Genomic DNA, 26,785 nt, shown 5'->3' with positions numbered 1-26,785 from the left:
ATACACCATTAATTTTTTCCTTTCTACTGGATCATTGCCATTAGCATACAAGCATTTCCACGTAAACAAAATACCTACTCTGCCTTCATCCAACACCCCTCCAGCTGCCGCTCCTTTTCCTGCTGCCCTTCTCAGTAACATCTCTATTGAAGTGTCTATAGTCACAGTTTTTTTGTTTTTTGTTTTTTTTGAGGAAGGCTGGCCCTGAGCTAACATCCGTGCCCATCTTCCTCCACTTTATATGTGGGACGCCTACCACAGCATGGCTTGCCAAGCAGTGCCATGTTCGCACCTGGGATCCAAACCGGCCAACCCCGGGCCACCGAAGTGGAACGTGTGCACTTAACCGCTGTGCCACCAGGCTGACCTCTAGTCACAGTTTTTATTTCCTCAATTTACACTCTCTCCTCAGTCTACTCCGTGCAGTTTTTTTTTTTTTTAATTGAGGTATTATTGACATACCATACAGGTTTTATTGCCTACCCTACTACTCCAATGAAACTTCTTTCAAGGTGACCCTTGAATGACACACACTGATTAGTCACTAGATGTAGGTCACCCTGGGAAGGGATTGTGTCTTAGGCCTAGGTGCCTCTCTGCAGTGGATGCAATTCCCAAAAAGGCCAACAGCTAGGGGAATAAGTCCGTCATTCCTGAAGGGGAGTCTGGGTAGCACATCGCAGCACCCACTCAGTATGTTTGTATGTGCACAAAACCCTACATCCAAAAAGGATAAAAGAATTTTAAAAAATATGTCAGGGCTAAGGGAAAATTGAATAACATAGTCAGGTGAAGTCGGGACACAGACAAATGAAGTTAGGGATGCATGTCAATTTTTGGACTTGGATTGCAGATTTGGATTTGGTCTTCCCAGAGATCAAAGCAAAATGACCAATAGAATCTAATATAAAATTCAAGGTATCCATCAGACAAATATATGACAGAAGCACAGCATCTCTCAACAGAAACATCTGAAAATATCAATACCTAGAGTGCTGTTAGTGTACTATGCCAGCTTGGAAAGAGGTCACTTCAGGATTTTTTTGTTTTTTGTTTTTTTTGAGGAAGATTAGCCCTGAGCTAACATCTGCTGCCAATCTTCCTCTTTTTGCTGGGGAAGACTGGCCCTGAACTAACATCCATGCCCAGCTTCCTCTACTTTATATGTGGGATGCCTACCACAGCATGGCTTGCCAAGCGGTGCCATGTCCGCACCCGGGATCTGAACTGGCAAACCCTGGGCTGCCGAAGCGGAATGTGCGAACTTAACCACTGTGCCACCAGGCCAGCCCTGGGGGATTTTGTTTTCAAGTCCATGCTTGTTCAATATTTTTATTAACCTACTGGATTAGGTAATAGCGTGTTTATGAAACATGCATATAATACAAATTCCAGTGTGACTGCTAATATATTGGATGACAGAATCAAGATTTATATATATATTTTTAAGATTTCATTTTTCCTTTTTCTCCCCGAAGCCCCCCGGTACATAGTTGTATATTTTTTTTAGTTATGGGTCCTTCTAGTTGTGGCACATGGGATGCTGCCTCAGCATGGCTTGACGAGTGGTGCCATGTCTGCGCCTAGGATCCGAACCGGTGAAACCCTGGGTCGCTGCAGCGGAGCGCACAAACTTAACGACTCGGCCACAGGGCTGGCCCCAGATTTATGTTTAATAAGCCCTTCCAGAACTTTCTACTTTGCAGACAAACTCACCAGCCTGAAGTTTACAAACTCTGCTCTTCTTTTGAAAGTCTACAGGAAACAAATGTCAATGACAATACAATTTAAAAGTTTATTATTCATTTAAGCAACTATATGGGAAAAGGAACTTGGTGAATATAAAATTATTTGCATACTCTAAAATTACTTTCATGCTTTGTAAATGTATGCACAAATGTTTTACCTAAAAATAACTGGGATACATACTATTTGTAATTACTTTTTCATTTAATATTAATTATTAACATTTCATGTATACTTTTCTACATATTAATATTTCATTTTCAAAACAAAAAGATATAAAATGGAATAGGTATACATGCAAAATGTACTTTGGTTAAGAAACAACTGCACAAGTATAGGATGTAAGAGACCTGATTTGATAGTTGTCCAGAGGGGCTGGCCTGGTGGCGCAGCGGTCAAATTTGAATCTTCCTCATCTCAGCAGCCTGAGGTTCTCTGGTGCTGACATGGCACCGCTTGGCAAGCCCTGCTGTGGTAGGCATCCCACATATAAAGTAGAGGAAGATGGGCATGGATGTTAGCTCAGGACCAGTCTTCCTCAGCAAAAAGAGGAGGACTGGCAGTAGTTAGCTCAGGGCTAACCTTCCTAAAAAAAAAAAAAAAAAAAAAAGATAGTTGTCCAAGTGAAAATAAAAGGCTTATGGGTTTTAGTTTGCTACAAATTGACTATAACTCAATAGTGTAATATGGCTATTATATTTGCAAATGTGTTCTTAGGCTGTAAATAAGGGTGATGCAAGTAGATACCATTTCATTTCTTAAAATGTACCTTGCCCTGTACTAAGCATATGATGTCTATTATATTATTTAATCCTGTTTTGCCATAAGGTAAATGATATTACCATCATCATAACTACCTTCTGGATGCAGAAAATTTCAGAGAGATGTGAACTGGCTGAAGACACACAGCTAGACATTGGGGACCTGGGTCTGAACTGAGATGTGTCCATCCCATAGAGAGATGGCTTCTTCAATGCCTAGTTTATGAACAAACAAGGAACTATCTAAAGGAGGGAGACTCATTATGGGGTGGAAGGCTTGCGAAATCATGCCATATGAAGACTATCTGAAGGATATACGGATGTTTAGCTTGGAGAAGGAAAGACTCAGAAGGCTTATAATAAGTATCTTAAAATACATGAAGGAAGGGCTGGCTGTCATTGGCAAAGAATAATGAGACATTTTGTGTAATGCCAGAGAACAGTGGCTGAAAGTTACCAGGAGGCAGATTTCAATTTGTTGAAAGGATATTTTAATAATTAAGAATTGTACAAAAAGCAGAATGGTCTGCCTTAAGAATTTTAAGAAGAGTTTAAGCAGAGGATGTCTAAATTCTGGGTGGTTGTATGGGCCTCCCTGTGAAGGGTGAGAGGATGAGCTAAATGACCTCTAAGATGACCCTTCTACCTAAAGACTAGATCAGTCTTAGAGTTCCTTTAAACCCCTGCTCAAGTGCTCCCATCTTAAAGTTTTCTCTGACAATCACAGTCCACAGTGATTGGTCCCTGCTCTAAGCTCTTCCCTTGATCCTCTTTACTCTCATACTTTAACATCCTGTATATGTCTCTCTCTCCAAGACTAATTCCTTTGAAGGAAAAGAACAGAGCTTTACACATGGCTGCCACCCAAGTATTTGTTTCGATTTAGTAATACGAAGTTTCTCTTTTGGTTACATATTGTCTTGTTTCCTGCATTAGTCTAGGAAGTAGATTGCAAATCATCTGAAGTCAGGGATTGTGGTTTATATTTGCTTGTATTTCCCTTCAGCACCCAGTAGGTGCTTGATAAATATTGCTTGATAAACTTTGCTTCTGGTGGAACCGGAAGTGGACCTTTGGCCCAAGAGATGTGGACAAAGGAATGAGACCAAAGGTGAAATGCTTGAAGTAAAAGGTCAAAGAACACCACTGTTTTGGATAAATGCGGATTTTACTTGCAATGAGATAATGTCCTGAAAGTCTTCCCACAGGCAACCTGGATACACTAAGTTCAGTTAAAATTAATCATTGTAAATTAGAAACTAGAACTTTGATTGGGATTGCATTGAATCTAGAGATTGCTTTAGGAAGTTTGGACATTTTAACGATGTTAATTTTTCCAATCCAAGAGCATGGAATTCTTTCCATTTCTTTCTTTTTTAAAGATTTTATTTTTCCTTTTCCTCCTAAAGTCCCCTGGTACATAGCTGTGTATTTCTAGTTGTGGGTCCTTCTAGTTGTGGTATTTTGGATGCCGCCTCAGCATCGCTTGACCAGCAGTGCCATGTCCGCGCCCAGGATTTGAACCGGCGAAACCTTGGGCTGCTGAAGCAGAGCGCATGAACTTGACCACTCGGCCATGGGCCAGCCCCTATCTTTCCATTTCTTTGCGTCTTCTTCGATTTCTTTCAACAATGTTTTATAGTGTTCGGTGTGATCCCTATCAAAGTTCCAACAATATTTTTCACAGAAATAGAACAAAGAATCCCAAAATTGATATGGAACAACAGAAGACCACGAATAGCCAAAGGATTCCTGAGAAAAAAGAACAAAGCTGGAGATATCACACTCTGTGATTTCCAAATATACTACAAAGCCATAATAACCAAAACAGCATGGTACTGGCATAAAAACAGACACACAGATCAATGGAACAGAATCGAGAGCCCAGAAACAAACCCACACACTTACAGACAATTAATATTCAACAAAGGAACCAAGAGCATACAATGGAGGAAGGATAGTCTTTTCAATAAATGGTGTTGGGAGAACGGGGCAGCCACACGCAAAAGAATGAAAGTAGACCGTTCCCTTACACCATGCACAAAAATCAACTCAAAGTGGATTAAAGACTTGAATGTAAGACCCGAAACCATGAAACTTCTAGAAGAAAACATAGGCAGTACGTTCTCTGATATCAGGCTTAGCAGCATGTTTTCAAGTCCCATGTCTGACTGGGCAAGGGAAACAAAAGAAAAAATGAACAAACGGGACTACATCAAGCTAAAAAGCTTCTGCACAGCAAAGGAAACCATCAACAAAACAAAAAGGCAACCTAACAATTGGGAGAAGACCTTTGCAAGCCATATATCAGATAAGGGGTTAATATCCAAAATATACAAAGAACTCATACAGCTCAACAACAAGAAAACCAACAACCCAATTAAAAAATGGGCAAAAGATCTGAACAGAGATTTCTCCAGAGAAGATATACAGATGGCCAACAGGCAGATGAAAAGATGTTCAACATCATTAGCTATCAGGGAAATGCAAATCAAAACCACAATGAGGTATCGCCTCACTCTGGTCAGAATGGCTATAATTAACAAGACAGGAAACAACAAGTGTTGGAGAGGATATGGAGAGAAGGGAACCCTCGTACACTGCTGGTGGGAGTGCAAACTGGTGTAGCCACTATGGAAAGCAGTACGGAGTATCCTCAGAAAATTAAGAATAGATCTACCATATGATCCAGCTATCCTACTGCTGGGTATTTATCCAAAGAACTTGAAAACACAAAGTCATAAAGATACATGCACCCCTATGTTCATTGCAGCATTATACACAATAGCCAAGACTTGGAAGCAACCTAGGTGCCCATCAAGGGACGAATGGATAAAGAAGATGTGGTATTTATACACAATGGAATACTACTCAGCCATAAGAAATGATGAAATCCGGCCATTTGTGACAACATGGATGGACCTTGAGGGTATTATGCTGAGTGAGATAAGTCAGAGGGAGAAAGTCAAATACCGTATGATCTCACTCATAAGTGGAAGATAAAAACAAACAAACACATGGCAATAGAGATTGGATTGGTGGTTGCCATAGGGGAAGGGTGGTGGAGGGCAGAAGGGGTGATTAGGCTCACATGTGAGGGGATGGACTATAATTAGTTTTTGGGTGGTGAACATGATGTAATCTACACAGAATTCAAAATATATTACAATGTACATCTGAAAGCTCTATATTGTTATAATCCAATGTTACTACAATTAACAAAATAAAAAATTTTAAAAAAGAAACTAGAAATAGGAAAGGTGTTGAGCATGAGTTTCAATTTAAAAAGATGTAACAATGTAAATATTAACAGAAAGCTTGAGTATCAACAGTCTATAGAAAGAGGGTCTTAGTCATCACCCAACTATTAGTCACAGTGAGAAGATAATTCTAAAATGTAGGGCTCTGCTGGCAGATCTGACGCGTAAAGGACATATCCACGATCACTCACAATGTTTATAGAGCATCTGTAGGTCAGTTTGTATTATCTGGGTGTGTTTGGCGCACATGTGTATTAAAGTTCTTTCTGAGATACTCTAATTCTGCTTTTCCCACTTTTGAGTTGAGCACTCCCGTCCCCTCTTTTCTTTTTTCCTCTTCTCTGCGCAGCCCAACTCTCAAAGCCTGTGAACGCTGCGAACCAGGTCGACAGAGGAACACCGTTTGGGGGTTGTGTTAAGGTATCATTCCACTTCTCTCCTGGTCCTCTCCCCCAACTCTCGCATATGAATATGTGATTTTCACTTGCCAAAGGGACCAAGGTTTCTGCAACACCCAGCAATTTACATACCAACAAACGACAAAAGACAAAATCAAGCCCATCCCCGCGAGCCCCGCAGTACGACTACCTTCCCTGCCTCCTCCTTCTAGCGATTCCTCTAGTCCTCCAGCTCAAACTCAGAACCCAGCCAGTCAGAAAATCCCTACTTCAAGAACGCCGCCCAATCAGGATGTCCTTACCTGCAGAAGGTGAGGAATTGGCTCCTTACGCCACAGTCTCACCGGCCAATAAGGGCGGCTCGGGCTTGGAGAGGCGCCAATCCGCCCGGGTGGGGAGTAGTGGGCGGAGTTGCACCTGGCGACGGTGAGTCACTCAACGGAGCGGCGGCTGCCTCCACCAATCGGAATGTGCAGGGGCGGGGCGCCGACCAATCGGGCGTGGAGGGAAGAGCCGGGCGGGGCTCAACCTGGCGGCTGGAGTTTAGTCCCCGTTCTGCTGTGGGCGAAGCTGTGTCTGTTCCCAGGGCTTCGGGGGCCGCTGTCGTTTCGGGATCCTCATCATGATGGGGACAAAGGCGAAAGCCGGGAGAAAACAGTTGCTTCTCTTCATATCGGTGATCCTGTGTAAGTTCCCGGAGTTTCGGGAGAAATCGGTGGGTCGGGTCAGAGGTTGGAGGGAGGCGCTCCCCACGCCCTTTGCCCGCGTGGGGAGGAGTTCAGAAACCTGCCTGCCTCTCTCTCCTGGTCCTGTTTTCCACCTCTGGCTCAGTTCTCTTCTTTCTCCTTCCCCTCCCCTGGTGAGTGGCTGGCTCCCCTCCCCCATACCAGTGAGTTGTGACCTTTTCCCTTACGCCCACCGGGAGTGAGCTGCCTTTTCCGCATATACACCAAAAATAACGGGGAGGGGTTGGTTCCCCTTTTGCCTATCCTCACATACTGGTGAGGGTCATAGGCGCGAGGACCCTGCCCACAAACGTCTACCCAGCCCTCCTCCTCCACACGCACCTGGGAAGGGCATTCCTCCCCTCCAGTACTCATCCGACACCAGCGAGCAACCCAAGAGAAGCCATGAGCCTCTCACCCCCTGACTCCCTTGGCCCGTGGATGCTCTGCTCTTGAAGGTTCTCAGAGAAAATCTAAAGGAGGTGGGGTGAGGTGGTATGTTTCCCTGGCTGTTGCTGAAGGGGTCTCTTTAGCTCCCCTGGATCTTTGGGTTGCGGTGGTTGCTCTGGGAAAAGCGGGCGCAAACTCTCAAGACGAAATAAGACTGGAATCTGAAATTTCTCAGAGCACAGAATTCAGAGTTTTTCTCTAGGCTACCCGAAAAGTCTTTAACAAATGTCGTTGACTGAGTGACTATTCCCAGGGGGAGGGCCAGTCTGTTGGTTGGCTGGATCCTTCTCTAAGCCAGAACTCTGCCCTCCCCCTGGCCGTGTATGAGAGGGTTTGTTTCCTTTGTAAACTCCCTTTACTGTGGAACAATGAGGCTGGCTTGCTGGGGCATGCCTCTGTCTATAGATGTGTTTGTACCGGGCTGAGTGAAAGGTTTGTGCCTTCGTCAGTCAACCTGTGTCAGCACCTGTATATGTATCTGTCTGATTCTTGAGTGTGCGTGTGCTTATGTCGATAGTTGTGTCAGTATGTGTTCTGCATGAATCTCTGTTTTTCTCTCAAGGTCCATGTTTTAGGAAGTGTAAAAGAAATGAACATTTACACTCAGTATCCGTGGTTATGAGGTATTTCATTTTGCTCAGTTTTGAAGGATGGAAATAGATTCCCTGCCCTGAGACAGATGGATTGACTAATCCTTTGTCCCTTATCACAAAAACATAAACCCTGTGGGTGGAGTGGACCAGAGGCAAGTCTAATCCTCTCTCTATTGTACACATAAGGAAACAGGTCCAAAGACAGGAAATGACTTTTCCAGATTGACACAAGTTCCTGGGAATGGATCCAAAGTCCCCTGATTCCCTTCTCCTTTTCCACTCCTGAATCCTGCATCTCAGGCAGCCTGTGGCACAGGAACCATTATCACAGACATCAGTTTGGGATACTGTCCACTATCTTATTTCTTTTTTCCGTTTTTCTTTCCCACCAGATTCTTTATTCTCCCACTTCTCCCTTTCATTCTATTCTTCCATTCTCCCCTTCCTTTTTTTTTTTTTTTCAATTTTCGTTCTTTTCCTACCCTCACCTATTTACTTCTGCATTTATCTTAGAACTGCTAACACTCATGGTCATTTTTTGGTTCTGTGTGGCTCAGTACTAAAGACTTTCCCAACTCTTGTACTGTGATAGTACTTTTCCCCCCAAACCTAGAAGTTTCTGAGTCAGTGACTTTATTTGTGACAGTATTTGTCAGGCTTGTAAGCTTCCTGGAACTGTGTGCTGCTCCCCTTCCCTCTTCTTTTCTCTCCCTCTAATTTTCTATATTGTGATAATCACACAGTGATATACTGGCTCTGACAGCGTTGTGATGGCACCATTCTGAGCTTGGGGATGTTCAGGGAATCAAGAAACAGTGGTTCAGAGGGAGCCTGAGATGATATTATGTAAGCTTGACAGGACAGTGGGTCCTGGGTAGTAAGGTGTTGGAGGGGGGCAGGGTGGGGGTGTGAGGAACTGACTTTGTCACATTTAAATCAGGCTAGAGCTGGGGGGAGTGATTTGATTAGTACAATGAAGATGGGACTAGAGGCAAGGTCATCCTCCCAGGGTTCTAGCTTGGCTTTCTGCCTTCTTTGTGATCTTAGGCTAAGTAGCTCAGTGTTTTCATCTGTAAAAAGGAGTAATAATACTTGTCCCAAGCCTGTCCTGAGGATCACCTGGGCTAATGGCTACATTACATATATGTGAAGGGATTATTTGTTATTGGGCAGCTGATATCCCCTTTGGATTTTATGAGGATGAAAGAATGCTGCCCCTCGTAGAGTAGGTCAAAGAAAGCAGGGAGACCCTGATAGATCCAAATGGCAGGGGTTCTTTCTTGGGCATCTAATCTGTCCTTTGCCCCTGGGACGTCGGAAGCAAATACAAGATTCCCATGTGTTCTCCCTCCCTCCAGGGCTGCTGCTCATTGTGGGCTCTGCCATCAGGGAGGAAGAGGAAAGGGCAAGACATGATCAAGTCAAGCAGAGGCCCTACTGCAGGCTGGGGAAGCTAGCGGAGAGGAAGGCCTGAGCCTGCTCGGGCGGGGATGGGAGGTGAAGCACAGGGAGCACTGGGCTTGGGAAAAGCAAAACTCGTGTCTAAAAGAGTACCAGTCTCCCTCCCTCTAGAGAGCCTGTACTTAGAAAAGTTCCCGGCTACCTCCCAGGTAGGGAAAGGCATTTCCGCTCAGCGGGGTGCCGTGTGGTCAGGATGACGTTTGGGGTAACCACAGGGGAGAGAGGGGAACCTAGGTTGGAACCCTGGTGTTTGTCCCCCACCCCTGTAGTGTCCCCACTGAGGCATTCCAGGAGGGAGGAACTGCGGCCTGTGAGCCTGAGTCGTGGTGTTTCCTGCTGATGTTTCCAACTCGAGCCCCTCTAGCTTTGCCATTCAGGGTTAGACATACCTCGAAACTGTAGATTGGTGAGTCACTCCTCCTCCCCTCCCTCTCCCAGCTGAATTTACTCCCAGGAAAGAGCTGTTCCCTCGAAACCGGTGACTGGCAGTAGCCGAAACTAGGAAATTTGTGGTAGTGGAATTCCAGAACCTTTGTCTTTTCCTAGCTCCAGGACACTTTCGCCTCCTGCTGTTTCTCTTCAGTTTCTTTGTGATCTGGGCTTGTCTGGGGTCTCCAGCCTAATTTTGGCTTGAGGTGGAGCTGCTGTAATTAAAAAGAAAAAGTTTCTTTATTTAGAATAGGTTAATACATTGACGTGGTTTGAGAATCCAGATGATATTAAAGGAGTTATCTCGCTCCCAGCCTGTTCCTGTTCCCTCCCTATCTCTCTGTAGTTTCTTATGTACCTTTCCAGTGTTTTGTTAAGCAGATACTAGTGTATATAAATACAAATTTGTTTCTTCTTCTGTTTCTTACACAAAAAGACGCACACTATGTACGTTCTACTGCGTCCTGCATCTTGTTTATTTAACTTAATATACCCTGGAGATCTTTTCATATTGGTATTACAGGTGTTGTGGGCTTGGCCATTAGGATCGCCCTCCTCCCCACCCCCCCTCACAAGTCAACTGGCCCCAGGGGCACCTATTCTATGGACACAGAAATGGCTGACACTTCTGCTCAAAGAGATTTAAAAGCTACACACATTTTATGTGATAGATCAGGAAATAATGGAGCTGGTTTTTCACGTCTGTTAGCATCGGGGAGAGACCTTGGGGATCTCTAAACTCAGACCTGCTTCCTTTTTTTCAGAGGTTCATGAAATACCTGGATCACCACTCGTCAAATGTAGTTATGGAAGAGGTTTCCGCGTTGTGAGGGGGTTGTGGAAGGCAGTGTGAGTGGATGTATCCTGGGGTTTTCCAGGCGCTGAAGACTCAGAGTTCATCTGCCTGGGACTCCCTGATAAGCAGGGTTTCTGTCTAAAGTCCAGCTCATGTCGTTTGTTTCACAGTGTGTGGGTTGGATAGGAGGAAGCAGCTGGTTGGCAGGAAGTTGGATGCCAGGCCCCTGGAGTGAGCCCTGGGCAGGCGGGTGTGCGCCACCTTCCCTTGTAATGGGGAGATGGGTGGGGGAGGGGAGGAGCTGAGCAGGTAGAACTGGAAATTCTGCTGAGAGAAGGCAGCAGGGAGCAGTGTAGTGAAAACTCCTGCCCTACACTGCCGCTGCCACTTTCCGCCATCCTCAGAGGGCTGTGCCAGCTGACCCACGTCACTGAAAGTGCGGCCAAGGGTGGCTGTTGGGGCCTAGCCTGACCTCTTGGGCTCACAAAGCCTTCCTCTTGCCCATGCATTCCTTATCTGTCTCACGCAAGCTCCAGGAGGGAGTTCAGTCTCTACAGGGTGATTGGTGGGCAGGAAAGGACACCCCAGGGGTGGAAGCCCTAGGTCCAGATTCTAATTGTATTGCAACATCAAATTCATTTGTTTTGTTTTTGAGGAAGATTAGCCCTGAGGTAACTACTGCCAATCCTCCTCTTTTTGCTGAGGAAGACTGGCCTTGAGCTAACATCCATGCCCATCTTCTTCTACTTTATATGTGGGGCACCTACCACAGCATGGCTTTTGCCAAGTGGTGCCATGTCCGCACCCGGGATCTGAACCAGTGGATCTGAGGCCGCTGAGAAGCGGAACATGAGCAGTTAACTGCTGCGCCGGGCCAGCCCGAAATGTATTTGTTAATCTAACAAACATTGGTGTTTACTATGTTCTGAGCACTGTGCTGGAGATTAGGGATAAAAAAATGAATAGCACCTGCTATCTAAAAGCTCTGAGGGAGCCAAGGGTATTGGTAACGGTTAGCCTCCATTAGGTAAACTGAGTGCGCTGTAGCTGGTGGCTTTCGGAGCCTCTGGCTCATCCTGCCTGTTCAGCAGCTCTAGCTCTCGTGTAGCTGGAGGGTCCTATGAGGGTCAGATGCCTAAAGGGGAAGTTTGGTTGAAACCTTAGAGAAAACCAGAGACGCTGGCTGGCTGGCTTCCTTCATTTTCTTTCCTTTTTTAAAAAAATGAATTCAAACAAACTCGTGGCACGAAAGCGGCTTGAGTGAGATTCTAATAATTAACAGAACATACAGAGAAAACAATGTTCTCTTAATGATGCAGTTGTAGGAGGTTGCTTTTCTGTTGTGGGTTTGACCTGCCGGGACAAGGGCTGGTTGTTGGTCACCCTCTGTGACCACCTTCCCATCGCAGCATTGCTTCTGTGCGGCTCATCGAGCACCTTCTCTAGGCAAAGCCCAGTGCTAGGAGTGGGGAGGATACGAACATAACTTGGTCTCTGTTCCCAAGGACCTAGACATATACTGACTAAGTAGAATGTGGAGCAGAGTGTGCCAGGGGCTGTCATCAAAGTACAAAATGTTTTGGGAGCATAGAAGAGAAGAGAGTTACTTTTTAAAAAGATAAATTTTTTTAATTAAGAAATGATACATGCTCAGCGTAGAAAAATGGGAAAACAGGAATATAGAGAAAATAAAATCAAACGTAATCCTGTTATATAGAGATAAACACATTGCTGGTGTTTCATTCTAGTTGTTCCTGTATGAGTGTGTGTGTGTGTGTGTGTTCTGTTTTTAAGCACAATCCATCCTGTAGTATTCTGCTCTATGGCTATACCACAATTTACCTAACTGTTCTCCTTTTATTGAGCATTTAGTTGGTTTTCTTTTTCTTTGCTGTACTAAATAACATTAAATTGTCCTTGTACACAAATCTTTAAGCTTACCATTGGTTATTTTCCTAGGCTAAATTTCTAGAAGTTGGGGAGATTAATTTTGATTGGAGAAGGGCATAATGGATCAAGGGACATTTGAACAGGACCTTGAAGGATGGGTGGGATTTCCTTGCTTGTCCGATGTAGATGCTGTGTAGCATAATAGTTTTGGAAGCTCAGAAATAGGCAGGCTTGGGTTAAGATTCCCACCTTGCTATATGTAGCTGTGTGATTTGGGGCAACTCTTCTAAGCTTTAGTGTTCTCATCTGTAAAAAAGGATAATAACAATAGTACTTGTTTCATAGGGTTTTTGGGAGAATTTAATGAGAAAATCCATCTAAGGCACTAACCTGAATGTGAGGGCTCACTGTATCCCTTTTGCTGTGACTCCATTGATCAGGGCAGTCACAGGACCTCGCCCAGACTCAAGAGGAGGGAACTGAGGCTCTACTTCAGTCTCACTGTAGGAAAAGCATGTGGGATGAGATAAATATACAGATAAGTGTGTCCCTTTTGGAAACTACACTTTGCCACGCTTGGTTTATTATTCAGATACGTAGTGATCTTCGGGAATTATATCGTCAGTCTTACAGATTTATATACCACCAACTCTTCTGATGTGTATGAAAATGTGTGGGAATTGATTTAGGTATTAATGCCTGAATCACTGCCTCCCCTTCTCTGCCTCACTCACCTTCTCTTCCACTTCCTACCCCTGTGCCTTTCCACCTGCCTCCTTTCCTCTTCTCCATCCACCGCAGCATCTCCACATTGCCTCTGCTCTCTTTCCTCCTGCCCCTTTCCTCTCCTCGACATTTATCGGACTCACATATGCTGTCTAGGGTCTTGATGGCGTCATAATCTCCTATTTCATATGTTTGACTCATCTGTACCTCGTTTTACCTTTAAAGTTTTGTTTAATCATTCTGGGCTTCCTGGTGTGCCACTATTTGAGTATTTCCTGTTATTCTTTATCATCTTTCCTTTTTTTTTGACTTTGTTTTGCCCTTCCTTTCTGGCTTAGTTTTATTTTTCTTGTGATCTGTCTGATTTTTTTTTCTTTTTTATTCCCCTTTCCTACTCCCTTTTCTCTAAATTAAAACACTTAATACATACTTGCTTTTTACAGAAATGCAGAACATAGAGAAGAAAAGCTCCCTGTGGTCTCATCTCTCAGATAATATGTACTGTCAAGTGTTTGGAGTTTATTCTTAGAGACCTTTTTATGCATATACTCAGGTTATTTTTATAATTTATAAAAATAGGATCATATTCTACATATTATTTATGTGTTTTGGACATATTTCTATGTCAGTACAAACTGATTTAGCTTGACTTTTGGGATGGCAATATCTATTTTACATAGTTGTGTGATGTCTCCTGTACTGGAGCCAGATTACTTGGGTTAGAATCCTAGGGGCTGGCCCTGTGGCTGAGTGGTTAAGTTTGTGCACTCTGCTTCAGCAGCCTGGAGTTCACTGGTTCGGATCCTGGGCACGGACCTTCAAACTGCTCATCAAACCATGCTGTGGTGGCATCCCACATAGAAGAACTAGGATGACCTCCAACTATGAGCTACAACTACGTACTGGGACTTTGGGGAGAAAAACAAAGGGAAGATTGGCAACAGATGTTAGCTCAGGGCCAGTCTTCCTCACAAAAAAAATAAAAAAAGTGTACAAAGAATCCTAGCTTTGCCACCTACTAGCTTTGTGACCTTGAGCAAATTACTTAATTTCTGTGTCCCAGTTAACTCATATGTAAGATGAGAGCAACAATACTATTTGTCTCATAGCATTATTGCAAGGATTACATGAATTAATCCTGTAAAGGGCTCAGAACAATACCTGGCACATAGTAGATATTCAAGAAATGTTAACTGCTATTATTATTTTATTCATGCTATTATTTTTTTCATTTGGTCATGCTCAGTAATATGTGTCTAGAATTCAGATATGATTAGTTAAAAGTATAGGACAAGCCTTGTAAAGGTCTTCAGGAGTTCTGTTGGTTCTTTCATTGTGCGTAAACGTCATCACGCTTACTTAAAGTCAAGGCTGAGGTCTCTGGGGATTCAACCAGAATGCCCACTGCTGATACCCAGCTTAGACCTTTGTATTGGTCTGTTCGGGGGGTTGCCATAACAAAATACCGGGGGGCTTAAATAATAGTAATTTATTTTCTCACAGTTCTGGAGGCTGGAAGTCCAAAATCACCAGGCTAGTAGAGTTGTTTTCCTCTGCGGCCTCTCTCCTCGGCTTGCAGATGCCCGCCCTCTTGCTGCCTCTTCACGTGGTTGTCCCCTCTGGGACGAGCTCCCTGGTATCTCTTTGTATAAGGGCACTGGTCAGGATTGGATTAAGGCACGTCCTAAGGGCCTCATTTTAACTTAATCCCCTCTTTATTAAAGGCCGTGTCTCCAAGTACAGTCACATTTTGAGGTACTGGGGGTTAGGGCTTCAATATGTGAATTTTGAGAGACCACAATTCAGTCCCTAACAACCATAAACCATTTTGAAGATTTTGTTCTACAAAAAGCAATACTGTGGCCAAGGGTCTCCTCCTCAGCTGACTTGGGCCTCCTTGGAGTTTCTTGGTTGCTTTTGTGATCATGAAGAAAATGGGGATGTTTTAAATGGATTCACACCTTTCCCCTACTTCCTACTGCTATTTTAGACCTTGCATGAGAAGACTTCCTCGTACTTCTTCCACTTTTGGCTCTGCACACTTTCCCTGGATGCAGGAAACCAGCCGTACTGCAGCCCAGGTGCAGATCCGTCTCAGCCCCATGGCCAACTGGTTAAGTTCGTGTGCTCCACATTGGCGGCCCGAGGTTCACCAGTTCCGACCCTGGGCACAGACCTATGCACCACCCATCAAGCCATGCTGAGATGGTGTCCCATACAGAACTAGAATGACCTTCAACTAGGATATACAACTATGTACTGAGGCTTTGGGGAGAAAAAAAAAAAAGAGGGAGATTGGCAACAGGTGTTAGCTCAAGGCCAATCTTCCTCACCAAAAAGCATACTTAAAAAAAAGAAAAACCAAAAAAAACCTTTGCTGGTATTAAAATTTTAAAAAGGTTGAGCTTTAAGTTTGTTTTTTCTCCATTTGGGCATGCCCCCATCCACCAGTTTGAAAAGTATGTCTTATCTTTGTAGATAAACCTTAACAAGTAGTTGTTATGGTGTATGGTCTGCTATGACCTAATTCGTTAAGGCTCTGTGTTGTTCAATGTCAGCTGGTACCAGGCGTTATGCTAAGTGCTGAGTACTCAGGATAATAAATAACACTGTCCCTTCTCCCTGGGGATTTACTGTCTGGTAGGGGAGCCATACGTGTACGCAGATGATGTCATTATAACTTGGGAATCTCTTTGATGGTGTTTTGCATGGGGTAAGGGGAACCTAGGAAAGAGGCCTTAACCTGGCTCTGGTGAGGCTTAAGGGTGGGGTAGGTCATTTCTCAGAAAATAGTGTGGATGAGTAGCTGCTGGCCAGATGAAGAAAGAGGGGAACGGGTGTTTCACATAGCAGGAATAGCATAAGCAAAGGCAGAGGTTGTGAAACGGCCTGTCTTTGCTGGGAACTTTGAGTAGTTTTGTGTTGTTAAAGGGTAAATTGCAAGAGTAGAGCGGGTGATGAAGGTGATAAACTTATCACAAAGTCAGATAGTGCTGGAGCTTTTTTGCCTTGCTGGAGAATTTGGATTTTGTCTTATAGGCAATGAGGAGTCATTGAAAGTTTGAAGTGAGTGTCAGATTTGCATTTTTAGGAAGGTTGTATAGTTAAGTGCAGCACAGCCTCTGGAACTGCCTTGATTTCAATCTGCACCATCCCTTAACTGCTCTGGGCCTCAGTTTCCCCATGTAGAAAATGATGATAACAGTATCACCTACCTCCTAAGGTTGTTGTGGGGGTTGAGTGATGGTCCATGTAACGTGCTTGCAGCGTTGCCTAGGCTATAGTTAGTGCTTAATAAGTGTTAGCTGTTCCTCCAGTGGTGGGATGGAGGGTGGATTTCAGTGGGTAGAGATTAAACAAGGCAGGGAGAGCAATCGCAATTCTTCAGATGATGATGGTACTAAAAAGTGGCAGTGGGTATAGAGAGGAGGGCCAAAGCTGAGAGAGGTTTGGGAGATGACACTGTAATGCTTGGTGTTTGACTAGAGTGAAGGAGAGATGGTGACGGCTTGAAGGCTTCTGGTTTAAGTGACCAAGTCAGTGGTGATCCCATCAAGCTGGAGAGAGGAGCAGCAAGAGAGAAGTTGGGGGAGATCATGAGCAGAGTGAGATGGCAGGAGGGGGTGTGTGCAGTCCAAGTGGAGATGTCAGAAAGCACAGCGATAGGAGTCTGCAGTTCGGGTGAGAAGCAGTGGCTGGAGCTGGCCGTACATGGGGCTGGACGAATTTTGGGCTGTGTTTGAGATTTCCTAGAGAGAATATGGGGAGAAGAAAAGGCCCAGGATGGAATGCTGGGGATCACTAATTTCAAGGGCTCGACAGAGGAAGCAAAAAGTTCAAGAAGGAGAATAAGATAAAACTCTGAGGTAGGAGGAGGACCAGAAGGGCTGTACGCAGGGACCAAGGGGTGGGGTGACCTCCGAGGAGGGGAGTGATCCGCAGGGCCAGACGTCTTCCAGAAGCCACAGAAGGCAGCTGAAAAGGCAAGTGCTGGATACCCTTAATCCTAAGAGTACTTGAATGTTCTGAAAACTGGGATGTGACTTACAGCCTATGCATCCATTTAATATAATTTTCCCCCAAGAAGCTATTATTAAATCGATGTTATGTCTCATAATCAGGGCATCTTAGAGTTGAGGAATATGATGATTGGTGACCTTAGTAAAAACAATTGTAACGGGGCTGGCCCTGTGGCCCAGTGGTTAAGTTCGCGCGCTCCTCTGCAGGCGGCCCAGTGTTTCATTGGTTCGAATCCTGGGCGCGGACATGGCACTGCTCATCAAACCACGCTGAGGCAGCGTCCCACATGCCACAACTAGAAGGACCCACAACGAAGAATATACAACTATGTACCGGGGGGCTTTGGAGAGAAAAAGGAAAAAATAAAATCTTTTAAAAAAAAAAAAAAAAACCCAAAAAACAATTTTAACTCCAAGGTGAGAGCCAAAGACAGTGCAGTAGGTTGAGCAGTGAGTGGGTATTTTGGGCTGGAAATAGTGTGTGTAGACCACTTCTTTAAAAAGTTTGGAGAGGAAGGGAGGAGAGGATAACAGCTAGAGAGGTGTGCAAGACTGTGAAGGTTTTCTGTACAGAAAAGGGCCAAAAATCTATTGATGCCTTTGACTCTGTGGCTTTTTTTTTTTTTTTTTTGGTGAATTTAGAATAAGTTAAACTTCATAATGGAAAGGATGAAATTTCCTTCTATTTTGGGCTACCAGTGTGCATTGCAGGACATTTGTATGTGTGTACAATATGCCAAGTATAGGTCCAAGGTTAAGTACAAAAGGGGGCCATGATGAGGTGAGGAAAATAGAAAATGGATCAGGAGAAGGGGAGGGAAACTGGGGGTGTCCTGGTATAGACAGGTTGTCATGAGGGAAAGCCCTCAGCTCTGCTGGTCTCTCTGTGAAGCTTCTAGAGACGAGTTAGGCTTTCCAAGGCGGTTATAAGGATAGAGAGAGATGGTTTGGTGGGCTGGAGTGTAAGCATTTTCCAGGCAGTACTTATATTTATTTATATGTCTTATTGAAGAAAATTTTGAAGTCAGAAAAAAAAGTGTGGGGGCCAGCTCTGTGGCCTAGTAGTTAAGTTTGGCTCACTCTGCATTGGTGGTCTGTGTGATTCCCAGGCATGGATCTACACCACTCATTGGTGACCATGCTGTGGCAGCAACCTGCCTACAAAATAGAGGAAGATTGGCACAGATGTTAGCTCAGGGCAAATCTTCCTCAGCAAAAAAAAAAAAAAGAAAAGAAGAATGTACAGAAGGGCCTAAGGGCTGATGATGAGGATAATAAGATATAATACTTATTTGGTGCTTCCTGTTGGTCAGACACTGTTGTAAGCACTTTTTTTGTATTAGCTTCTCTAACTCTCAACAACAGCCCTTTGATGTAGAAACTGTTATTATCCTCATTTTACAAACGGGCAAACTGAGGTTCCAGGTGACTAAGTGGCTTGCCCAGGTCGCACAGCCTAGGAGGTAACAGAGCTGGGATTTGAATGCAGGCTGTCTGGTTCCAGAGGCATCCTCAGGAATGAGAAGGGGATTGTGGACCAGGGCGACTGAGGTATCCTGTGGTGACTAGGGAGGGCATGGTGGTGAGGCTGGACTAACTCATGGTGCGATATGCTGTCCCAGTAGAGTTTTGAGCATTGGCAGTCAGGCCACAGGCAGACATCAGCAGTCCCACATCAGAGGGAGGTGGGAAGGCATTGAGGTGAAGGCTCTGTATTTAAACAAGAGAAGAGAAGCCTGGACGAGGTCATGGAATCAGGATTAATGAGGAGAAGGAGAAGACGCCTGTAGCCCAATATGTCTATGTATCTATAGGGGTGGAATTCCTGAATGTGTTTTACATGCGATGATCTGAGAGGACTCAAAAAAGAACTTTAGCTAACATCAGAAGTGATGCAGAAATAATCACCAAATTCATATGCTGTGATTTTTTTTTTTTGGTTGCCCTTTATTTCAAAGGCTAGCTTTTAGTGTAATTAGAAGCTGTTCTTTATTTGGGTGGCGTCATAGTTTGGGTTCTTGGGAAGCTGACTCCGAGATGTCAACTATTGTACCAAGACCTTTATTAGGGAGAGCTCTCGGGATCCACACCTATGGAAAGGAGGGGGCGGAACAGGATTGGGCAGAGGGAGAAGCTCAGTGGCACTGTAGTCCCGATAAGGCCTCAGCCTGCTCCGCAAGGAACTTTGGAGCAGGAATAGCCCTGCAGTGTTGTCCCGAGTTGGGGTCATGGAGCTGGGCTTCATACTCCCGCCTCCTCTCATTGATCAGGCATTGGATGCTGGCTGCCCCTGCCCCTCGCCCTTTCCCTGTGGGAGGCATGCCCCTGGGCAAGGGGCTTTTCTGGTTACCCTCAAAGATGGCTGATAGCTGGAGGCCTTCCCCTGGGAGCTCCCCCAGCAGCTGGGACAAGGGGTCCTTCATTCCTGAGGAGAGATCCGCTTCAAGCATCACAGTGCACTTTGCAGGTACCTAACTGTAAAATTTGAGAATCTTAACAAAATTCCCACCATCAAAGCAGAACAAGCTGACTTGGGCAAAAATCAAAGCATTTTATTAGCAGCATTCTTGATGAGAGCTGAGTAAGGGACTTCCATGTCCTCAGTTTTCAATTTAGTAAAGGCTATTTAATTTCTGTATCTGTTATTACATTTCATTATAGATTTGACAGTAAAGTGTAATGCCATATATTCGTATACAAGGTAATATTAGAAATAATTTGTAGGTAAAATGGACCTGACTTCTAAAAGAATGACATTTTATTACGTGCTCTGCCTCCATTAAACTGATGGCTTTTCTGAGAAACAGCATGGTTTATAAAAGTATAGTGTACTAAGGGAAAAAAGGGGGTATAGGAGTAACCTGTAAGCTCATCTCAGCTCTGCCGTATTCTAGCTGTGAAAACGTGGGCCAACCCCTCAACCTTTTTTTTTTTTCTGCTCGAGGAAGATTGGCCCTGAGCTAACATCTGTGCCAGTCTTCCTCTATTTTGTATGTGGGACGCTGCCACAGTGTGGCTTGACAAGTGATGTGTAGGTCTGTGCCAGGATCTGAACCCATGAACCCTGGGCTCCAGAAGCGGGTGTGTGAACTTAACCACTTGGCCACTGGGCCAGCCCTCACTTAACCTTTTAGATACTTAATTTTCTCATCTTTAAAATGAGGGAGAGAATACTTATTTCGACTTATACACAGTGTTATTCTGTCAAGTACTCTCTAAATGTTAATGCCAAAACAAACAAACAAACAAACACAAAGAACCTCGAGGACTTTAGAGAACATCTAGTTCAAACCCTTCCTGTTTCAGATGAGAAAAGGGGGCCTCAGAGGTCAAGAGCCCATATTCAGTTGTGAGTAATTAAATAAAGGAAAAGTGCACTTGCATTTATCTAAGGAAGACAGAACTCTGACTTAAAGCTATAAATAAAGCACATGCCATGAGTTTGAGCTTTGAAAACATGAATGAGAGTAATTGTGTAAGAGCAGGTTTGTAACAGTACTATTCGAGAATCCTCCGTCACGGGCTTCTTTTGGAATGTTGGGCCCCTCCTGTGAACCTGTGGCTGCCCTCCCACTGTTATTTAATTAGCCTTGTCTCTCCTCTCCCCCTCTCCCCACCCCACCACACACCACCTTGTTTCCCTTCTCCATTGGGTGGGAGATTCTAATGAGATGGTCTGAGGCCAGTTCTGGTCCTGACTCCGTCTCAGAACGAGCTATGTGATCTGAGGCACTTTACTTCCCTGTCATCTCGGTTCCTCATGTAAAACTGGGATAACGATACTTGCCCTGCTGACCTGTCATGCTTGTTTCAAGGATCAAATGACAGAAGGTATGTGAAAACACTTGAAAAAGCACAAAATGCCCCACAAACGTCGAGTGTTATTATTATCCTCATTATTGCTCCTTCTCTCCCTTCCCTCTCTTGCCTCCAGCTTTGCTGGCTTCCTGCCAGGAGTGTCTGACAAGTGGCTGCAATTATTTGTTGAGAAGCTTTCTGTGAACCATGAAATGTCATTTGGGAAGCTGCTGTCGGACTAGCAGGAATCTAATTAGATTATTGGGAGTCACAGAGGGGAAAAAAACATGGAAGAAATGGTACTTGAAGGACATAGTTTATTTCCATTGGTAAAAGAAGCATTGGCCTGCAATTGTAGCAAAAAGCTTTTAGAGAAGGTATTAGGATATTGGTGAGAGGATGGAAACCCCGGGAGGAGCTTGAATCTCTAGAATCCCTTCACCTTGGGATCCCAGGCTGGAGAAGCCGCTGGGGAGCCGCGGTCTTTGATGCTCCGTCGGCCGGGACTGCTCCTCCCTCTTCACTGCATTTCTCGTCCACTCCTGATGGGCCCACCTCTCTCCTCCTCAGGCTCCCTGGCGTTGACCAAAGGTACAGTCTACACTTCTGAACCTGTAGTCAGAGTCGCTGAGAATAAACGTGAGTTGGGAAGGGCTGTGGAGCGTGGCAGGGGTGGGTGGGCAGGTGCAGACCCCTGGGGACCTGGGGACGATTCAGCCCTACTGTGGTTTGGGGCCATTTCCCCATCTTCTCCATTTGCCACTGCTCTTTCCTCCCGCTCATGTGGATTCTGCCTGCAGCTGCCAAGTTGTCCTGCACCTACTCGGGCTTCAACTCTCCCCGTGTGGAGTGGAAGTTTGCCCAAGGCGACACCACCAGCCTTGTTTGCTATAACAACAAGATCACAGGTGAGTGGCTCTGCCTCCTTTCTGATTGCCCAGCTTGTGGAGGGATGATCAGTGCCTGGATTCCAGGGTAGGGGCACACCCTGGGGCTCCAGTCTCTGCGGCCTTCCCAGAGCCCTTCCTGGGGGAAGAAGAGGGCCCTTCGTGCCTTGAGTGCCACCAGCTTCTTTTAGCTTTCTGGCTCACTCTGCTCCTGTCTCCGCTCTCCTGGTAGCTTCCTATGAGGACCGAGTTACCTTCTCGCCTAGCGGCATCACCTTCCATTCAGTGACCCGGAAAGACACGGGGACATATACTTGTATGGTCTCTGATGATGGCGGCAACACCTACGGGGAGGTCAGCATCGAGCTCATTGTGCTTGGTATGTGCCACATGTCTTCTGTGTGCGCTTAGAATCAATTGCTTCCCTAAACCCTTAGGAGGCTCTGCTAAGCTTTGGAGCTCGTTGATGGTAAGAATGCTCGCAGGTGAGGGGATTCAGAGTCGCAGTGCTGCCAGAGAGGGGATGAGCCCCTGGTTAAGGGGAAACTCAGGGCATGGTAAGGGAGGGGGGGCTACTGGATGGTGGTGTCATCCTTGTCAGCTACTTAGCCTCCAGGCAACCCTCCCTGCCCTTGTGATCAGCGCTTTCTCTCCCTTCCCAGTGCCTCCATCCAAGCCTACAGTCAACATCCCCTCCTCTGCCACCATCGGGAACCGGGCAGTGCTGACCTGCTCAGAGAAAGATGGTTCCCCACCCTCTGAATACACCTGGTACAGGGACGGGGTGCTGATGCCTACGGAGCCCAAGAGCAACCGTGCCTTCAGCAACTCTTCCTATAGCCTGAATCAGAAGACAGGGGAGCTGGTATGGATCGGCTGGGAATGAAAGGTGGGGAGTGGGGGGCACGGTTATAGAACCCCTGAAGGTGGGGAGGAAGAACAAGCAACAAGGTGAACTTGGCATTAGGGTCAGGAGACGTAAAAGATAGGTACTTAGCTTCTTCAAGCAGGAAGCCAATTTCTTTTCTGCTCTCCAGGTCTTTGATCCGGTGTCGGCCTTTGATACTGGAGAATACACTTGTCAGGCGCAGAATGGGTATGGGACACCCATGAGGTCGGACGCTGTGCGCATGGAAGCTAGTGAGTGAGGGTGTGGCAGGGGCTGGAGTTCGGACCTAGGGTGGGGGAGAGGATCTGCTTTTCATCCTGGCCTTGGCGGGATGGTTAGTACCGTGAGTGAACATCCAGGTGCCTGACCTCTCATTTGTGTCTCATAGCCGAGTTGAATGTGGGGGGCATCGTGGCAGCTGTCCTTGTAACACTCATTCTCCTTGGATTCTTGATTTTTGGCATCTGGTTCGCCTATAGCCGAGGCTACTTTGACAGTAAGTATTTACCCTGAAAGACTCTCCTTTGCATCGCCCCCATTTCAGGGCGCAGTTGTTGGGTGCCATCTGAGTACTGACCCTGATGCTGAGCCAGTGTATGCGGGGTTCCCCTCCCAGGGAGCACAGTTACCCACATCTCAGAGCTGCATGCTAGTCCCCCCATCTCCCCACACCTTGCTGTCTTCTATCTTGCCGACACTCATGGTCCCATTTCTTCTCTTTCAGGAGTGAAGAAAGGGTGAGTGAGGTGCTGTCCAGGGGCTCTCTGAGGTTGAGAACATGGATGCATGTGGTTTGAAGCTGAGATGGGCCTAGGGGAAGGGGTTGGAGCTGGAGGCAACCAGCCTGGTAGGGAAGACATCTGGATCTCTACCCCTGCTTACCATGGCCCCCGCGCCTGTCCTTTCTCCCTCCACTGTTGCCTCCTTGCTGAGAGCTCTGTGCTTCTGTAAACTTCTCACTTCTGGCCTCTGAAGTTGGCAAGCAGAGGTTAAGGAGAGGTTAAGACACCGAGCATCTCCGTCTTCTGGCTTGTCTACAGGACCTCGAGTTCGAATAAGAAGGTGATTTACAGCCAGCCCACCGCTCGAAGTGAAGTGAGTCTACCTGCCCTGGGATGGGGAGGGCCCCCCGGCTGGAGGGAGGGGTTTCTAGCCTGTGTTTGTGTTGGGGGCGTTATCAGCCAAAGAAGATGATAGAGAACTGACTTGGACGTTTTATTTTCCAGGGGGAATTCAGACAGACCTCGTCATTCCTGGTGTGACCTGGTCCGGCTCATCTCCTGTCCTCTGTGCTTGCCTTGCTCAGGTGCTACCAGACTCTGGCCCCTAATGTCTGTAGTTTCACAGGATGCCTTATTTGTCTTCTAGCCCCACAGTGGCCCCCACTTTTATCTTAGTTAGGATGTGTTTGTAATAATGCCAGCTATGTGCCCCATCCTCCTTCCCCCCTCCCTTCCTTTCCCACCACTGTGGAGTGGCCTGGGACTTGTTTAAAGCTTTCACTCCCCATCCCTATGTGGGATTGGGCATGAGTCCCGAGTGATGTCTATGGACTTCCCTTCCAACCAGACGGCGAGAATGGCAGGCAGTCCCTACCCTCCTGCGTGTGGTGGCCCTCCAGTAGGGCTCTTGAGCCCACCCTGTTCCTGCTCTTTCCTCCTGTACTGAGAACTGGTCCCAGCTGTTTGGGAGTGGGAACTGGAGACCGGAGCAGCTGAAATGGTTGTTTGGTGTCGACGTCAAGTCCCTTTCGCCTCTGCAGCCCACTTCCTTCTGTCTTCCCATGGGAAGCGCCCCTGGGATCGATCCTCCTGCATCCTCTTCCTCCTGAACACAAGCAGACTGATACCAACTGTGTCTGTAGGAAAATGGGGGTCTTTTGTCATGGAGAGCATAGTGAGCTTTCAGGGGACATGGAACAGAAGAGTTTTAAAATCACTGATCTAAAGAAAAAAAGCTGGAGCTGGTAGCACGAGCCGTCACCCCTCCCTTGGCTGGAACAACTGGATGGACCCTTTTAAGACATGTCTGCAAGGCTGTGGGGATGTGTGTAGCAGTCTTAGCTCTTTGCTGAGCCTGTGTGTGTGTGCGTGCGCGCGCATGTGCGTGTGGTCTTAGCTCTATGCTAAAACTGAGTGTGTGCTGAAGGGCGTCTTAGTTCTTTGGTGAGATTGTCTTTGAGTGTGTTTGTGTGTAGCTGGATGTTGCTGGAAATAAAAACTTGGTTTCTTAAAGTTTCTTGTTGGGGAGGGGGTGGGGTTCGGAATGAGGTCCCTTGGCTCCTTGTTTGTACGAACAGGAAAATTGCCGAAAGCCCTGCTTCCCAGCAAGCTGGGCTGGTCCCCGGCTCCCTGTCGCACCCCTTCCTCCTTCCCGTCTCAAGGGGGAGCTTCTGAACATTGGACCCTCATTCCAGAGCCCTCTTGTGGCAGGCCTTCCCCTGCGGGAGGAGGGCACCCCGGGCCAAGCTGATGCTGTGCTCTGGGCTTCTACTTGGTCTGTCCCACCAAGTGAGAGGAGAGAGTGCCCATCCTCCCACCTCTGCCAACAGATGCATTAAAAGACTTTTCTAAAGCTAAGGAAAAACTCCCGAGCCTGAGGAAGGAGGAGTTCGCGAATCATTTGGAGAACTCCTTTAGTAGTAGTGTAAAGTAGTAACTACTACTTTATTTAGTGGGGTAGACGTTTAAAGAGGAGATAATTTGAGACTGGGTCATGAAGCGATCTGCATTTCAGTGGGAACAGGAGTCAGCAGGGTAGGCCTGCCTGTCATAGCTCTCCTCTTCCCATTGGGACCCTTCTTTGCCCTTAAATTCCTGTTTCCCCGTCCACCACAGTCCTCAGGTCTATTTATGAACTAGCAAGAGGGTAAATAAGGAGTCTTTTAGGGTAGATTTTCCGTGGAGGATACTAAGCGCCATGTTGCCATATTCTGTTCCCTTATCTGGAAATCCTTAACAGAACTGAGGTTTCTTTTCTATCAAGGATCCAAAAGGAAAAACAAAAACCAAATCAAACCGTCAGTAAAGGGTCATGCACCAATAAAAAATAAGTTTTCCAGATGGAAATAAAATCTAATTCGACAATAAAAGTAGAGATTATGAAATGGTCCAGTAAGAATGAGATTTTTAAAGTATGTTTCAGTTCTGTATCATGGTTGGGAGACAGGGTGGGAGGGTTGTGGAGGAAAGGCCACAGAGAAGCAGAGGTGATTCACTGCTCCTGTAGGTCTGAGGCGGATGGTTCCTCCCTCCCAAGGTCACTCGAGATGGGTATGAGTCAGTTCTTATCAGCCTTGGAATTTACCTCCAGCTTACAACTGCCCCTGGGAGTTGGAAAACACCTTGTCTGCTTTCATTTTAGAATGTCAAAACTAATTTTTGTAATAAAGGTTTATTTTTCACATCGAGTTTGTTTAAATCCTGGAGTTCTACATTAAGAGTTGGGACTCCCAGCGTGACTTGGACTTTCAGAATCTCCCTGATAGTCTTACTGCTTAAGAGATTAGGGATATCCTTCCCCAGAGCCTGAGAGTTACCTTGTCATTTAACTTGGCCTGTGCTTGAAAGGGAATGCCTCAGATGGACGTTTCCTGCGTTAAAGGGAGACCTGGGGGAGGGGAATGGGGAAATTCCCTGGAGACTGGCAACTGGGATGAAATGAGTGTTAAGGATGTGTTTGCTTCTGTCTTTACACGTCAAGGCCAGGACAGAGGACGTGGAGGGAAATGGAGTTGGTCCATTTCTGAATGAGGGGACAGTATGGGGCATAGGGACAGCTTAATAAAGGATAAATGAAGGAAAAGTACAATTTACATTAAAAAGTATCTCTAATTTTGTAACTACTCCAATTCATTGTCCCTTCTCCAGTACTAGCTATAAAAGTCTAATAGGAAATGGAACTTTTTGGGGCGGTAACTTGTTGAATGATTACTATCATCCATTAGCTTATTTAGTA

General features: G+C 45.8%; 1 protein-coding gene and 1 long non-coding RNA gene across 4 annotated transcripts; one reads left to right on the top strand and one right to left on the bottom strand.

Annotated features, from left to right (window-relative positions):
- Nucleotides 1–1,655: 1,655 nt before the first annotated feature.
- Nucleotides 1,656–6,847, bottom strand: LOC139081697 (uncharacterized). 2 transcript variants are annotated; one of them, XR_011536927.1, is made up of 2 exons: nt 6,468–6,689; nt 1,656–2,332 (listed from the first exon to the last, which is right to left on the bottom strand). It is a non-coding gene; the product is annotated as an uncharacterized lncRNA (long non-coding RNA). The 2 variants fall into 2 exon arrangements; XR_011536928.1 differs by having other exon boundaries at nt 1,776–4,259; nt 6,468–6,847.
- Nucleotides 6,658–26,237, top strand: F11R (F11 receptor). Of its 2 annotated transcripts, XM_070608374.1 has the most exons (10): nt 6,658–6,851; nt 21,623–21,691; nt 21,853–21,960; nt 22,172–22,318; nt 22,602–22,804; nt 22,977–23,079; nt 23,217–23,324; nt 23,469–23,565; nt 23,869–23,923; nt 24,055–26,237. In XM_070608374.1, the coding sequence occupies exons 1-10, from the start codon at nt 6,788–6,790 to the stop codon at nt 24,088–24,090; spliced, it is 990 nt and encodes a 329-aa protein (XP_070464475.1). In that variant the 5' UTR covers nt 6,658–6,787; the 3' UTR covers nt 24,091–26,237. The 2 variants fall into 2 exon arrangements, with proteins under 2 accessions (XP_070464475.1, XP_070464474.1); XM_070608373.1 differs by lacking the exon at nt 24,055–26,237 and having other exon boundaries at nt 23,553–23,923.
- The last annotated feature ends 548 nt before the right edge of the window (nt 26,238–26,785 follow it).

The sequence above is a fragment of the Equus przewalskii genome, unplaced genomic scaffold (assembly GCF_037783145.1).
Source record: "Equus przewalskii isolate Varuska unplaced genomic scaffold, EquPr2 ChrUn-6, whole genome shotgun sequence".
Lineage (NCBI taxonomy): Eukaryota > Metazoa > Chordata > Mammalia > Perissodactyla > Equidae > Equus > Equus przewalskii.
This window is presented reverse-complemented; position numbering and strand designations above follow the sequence as displayed.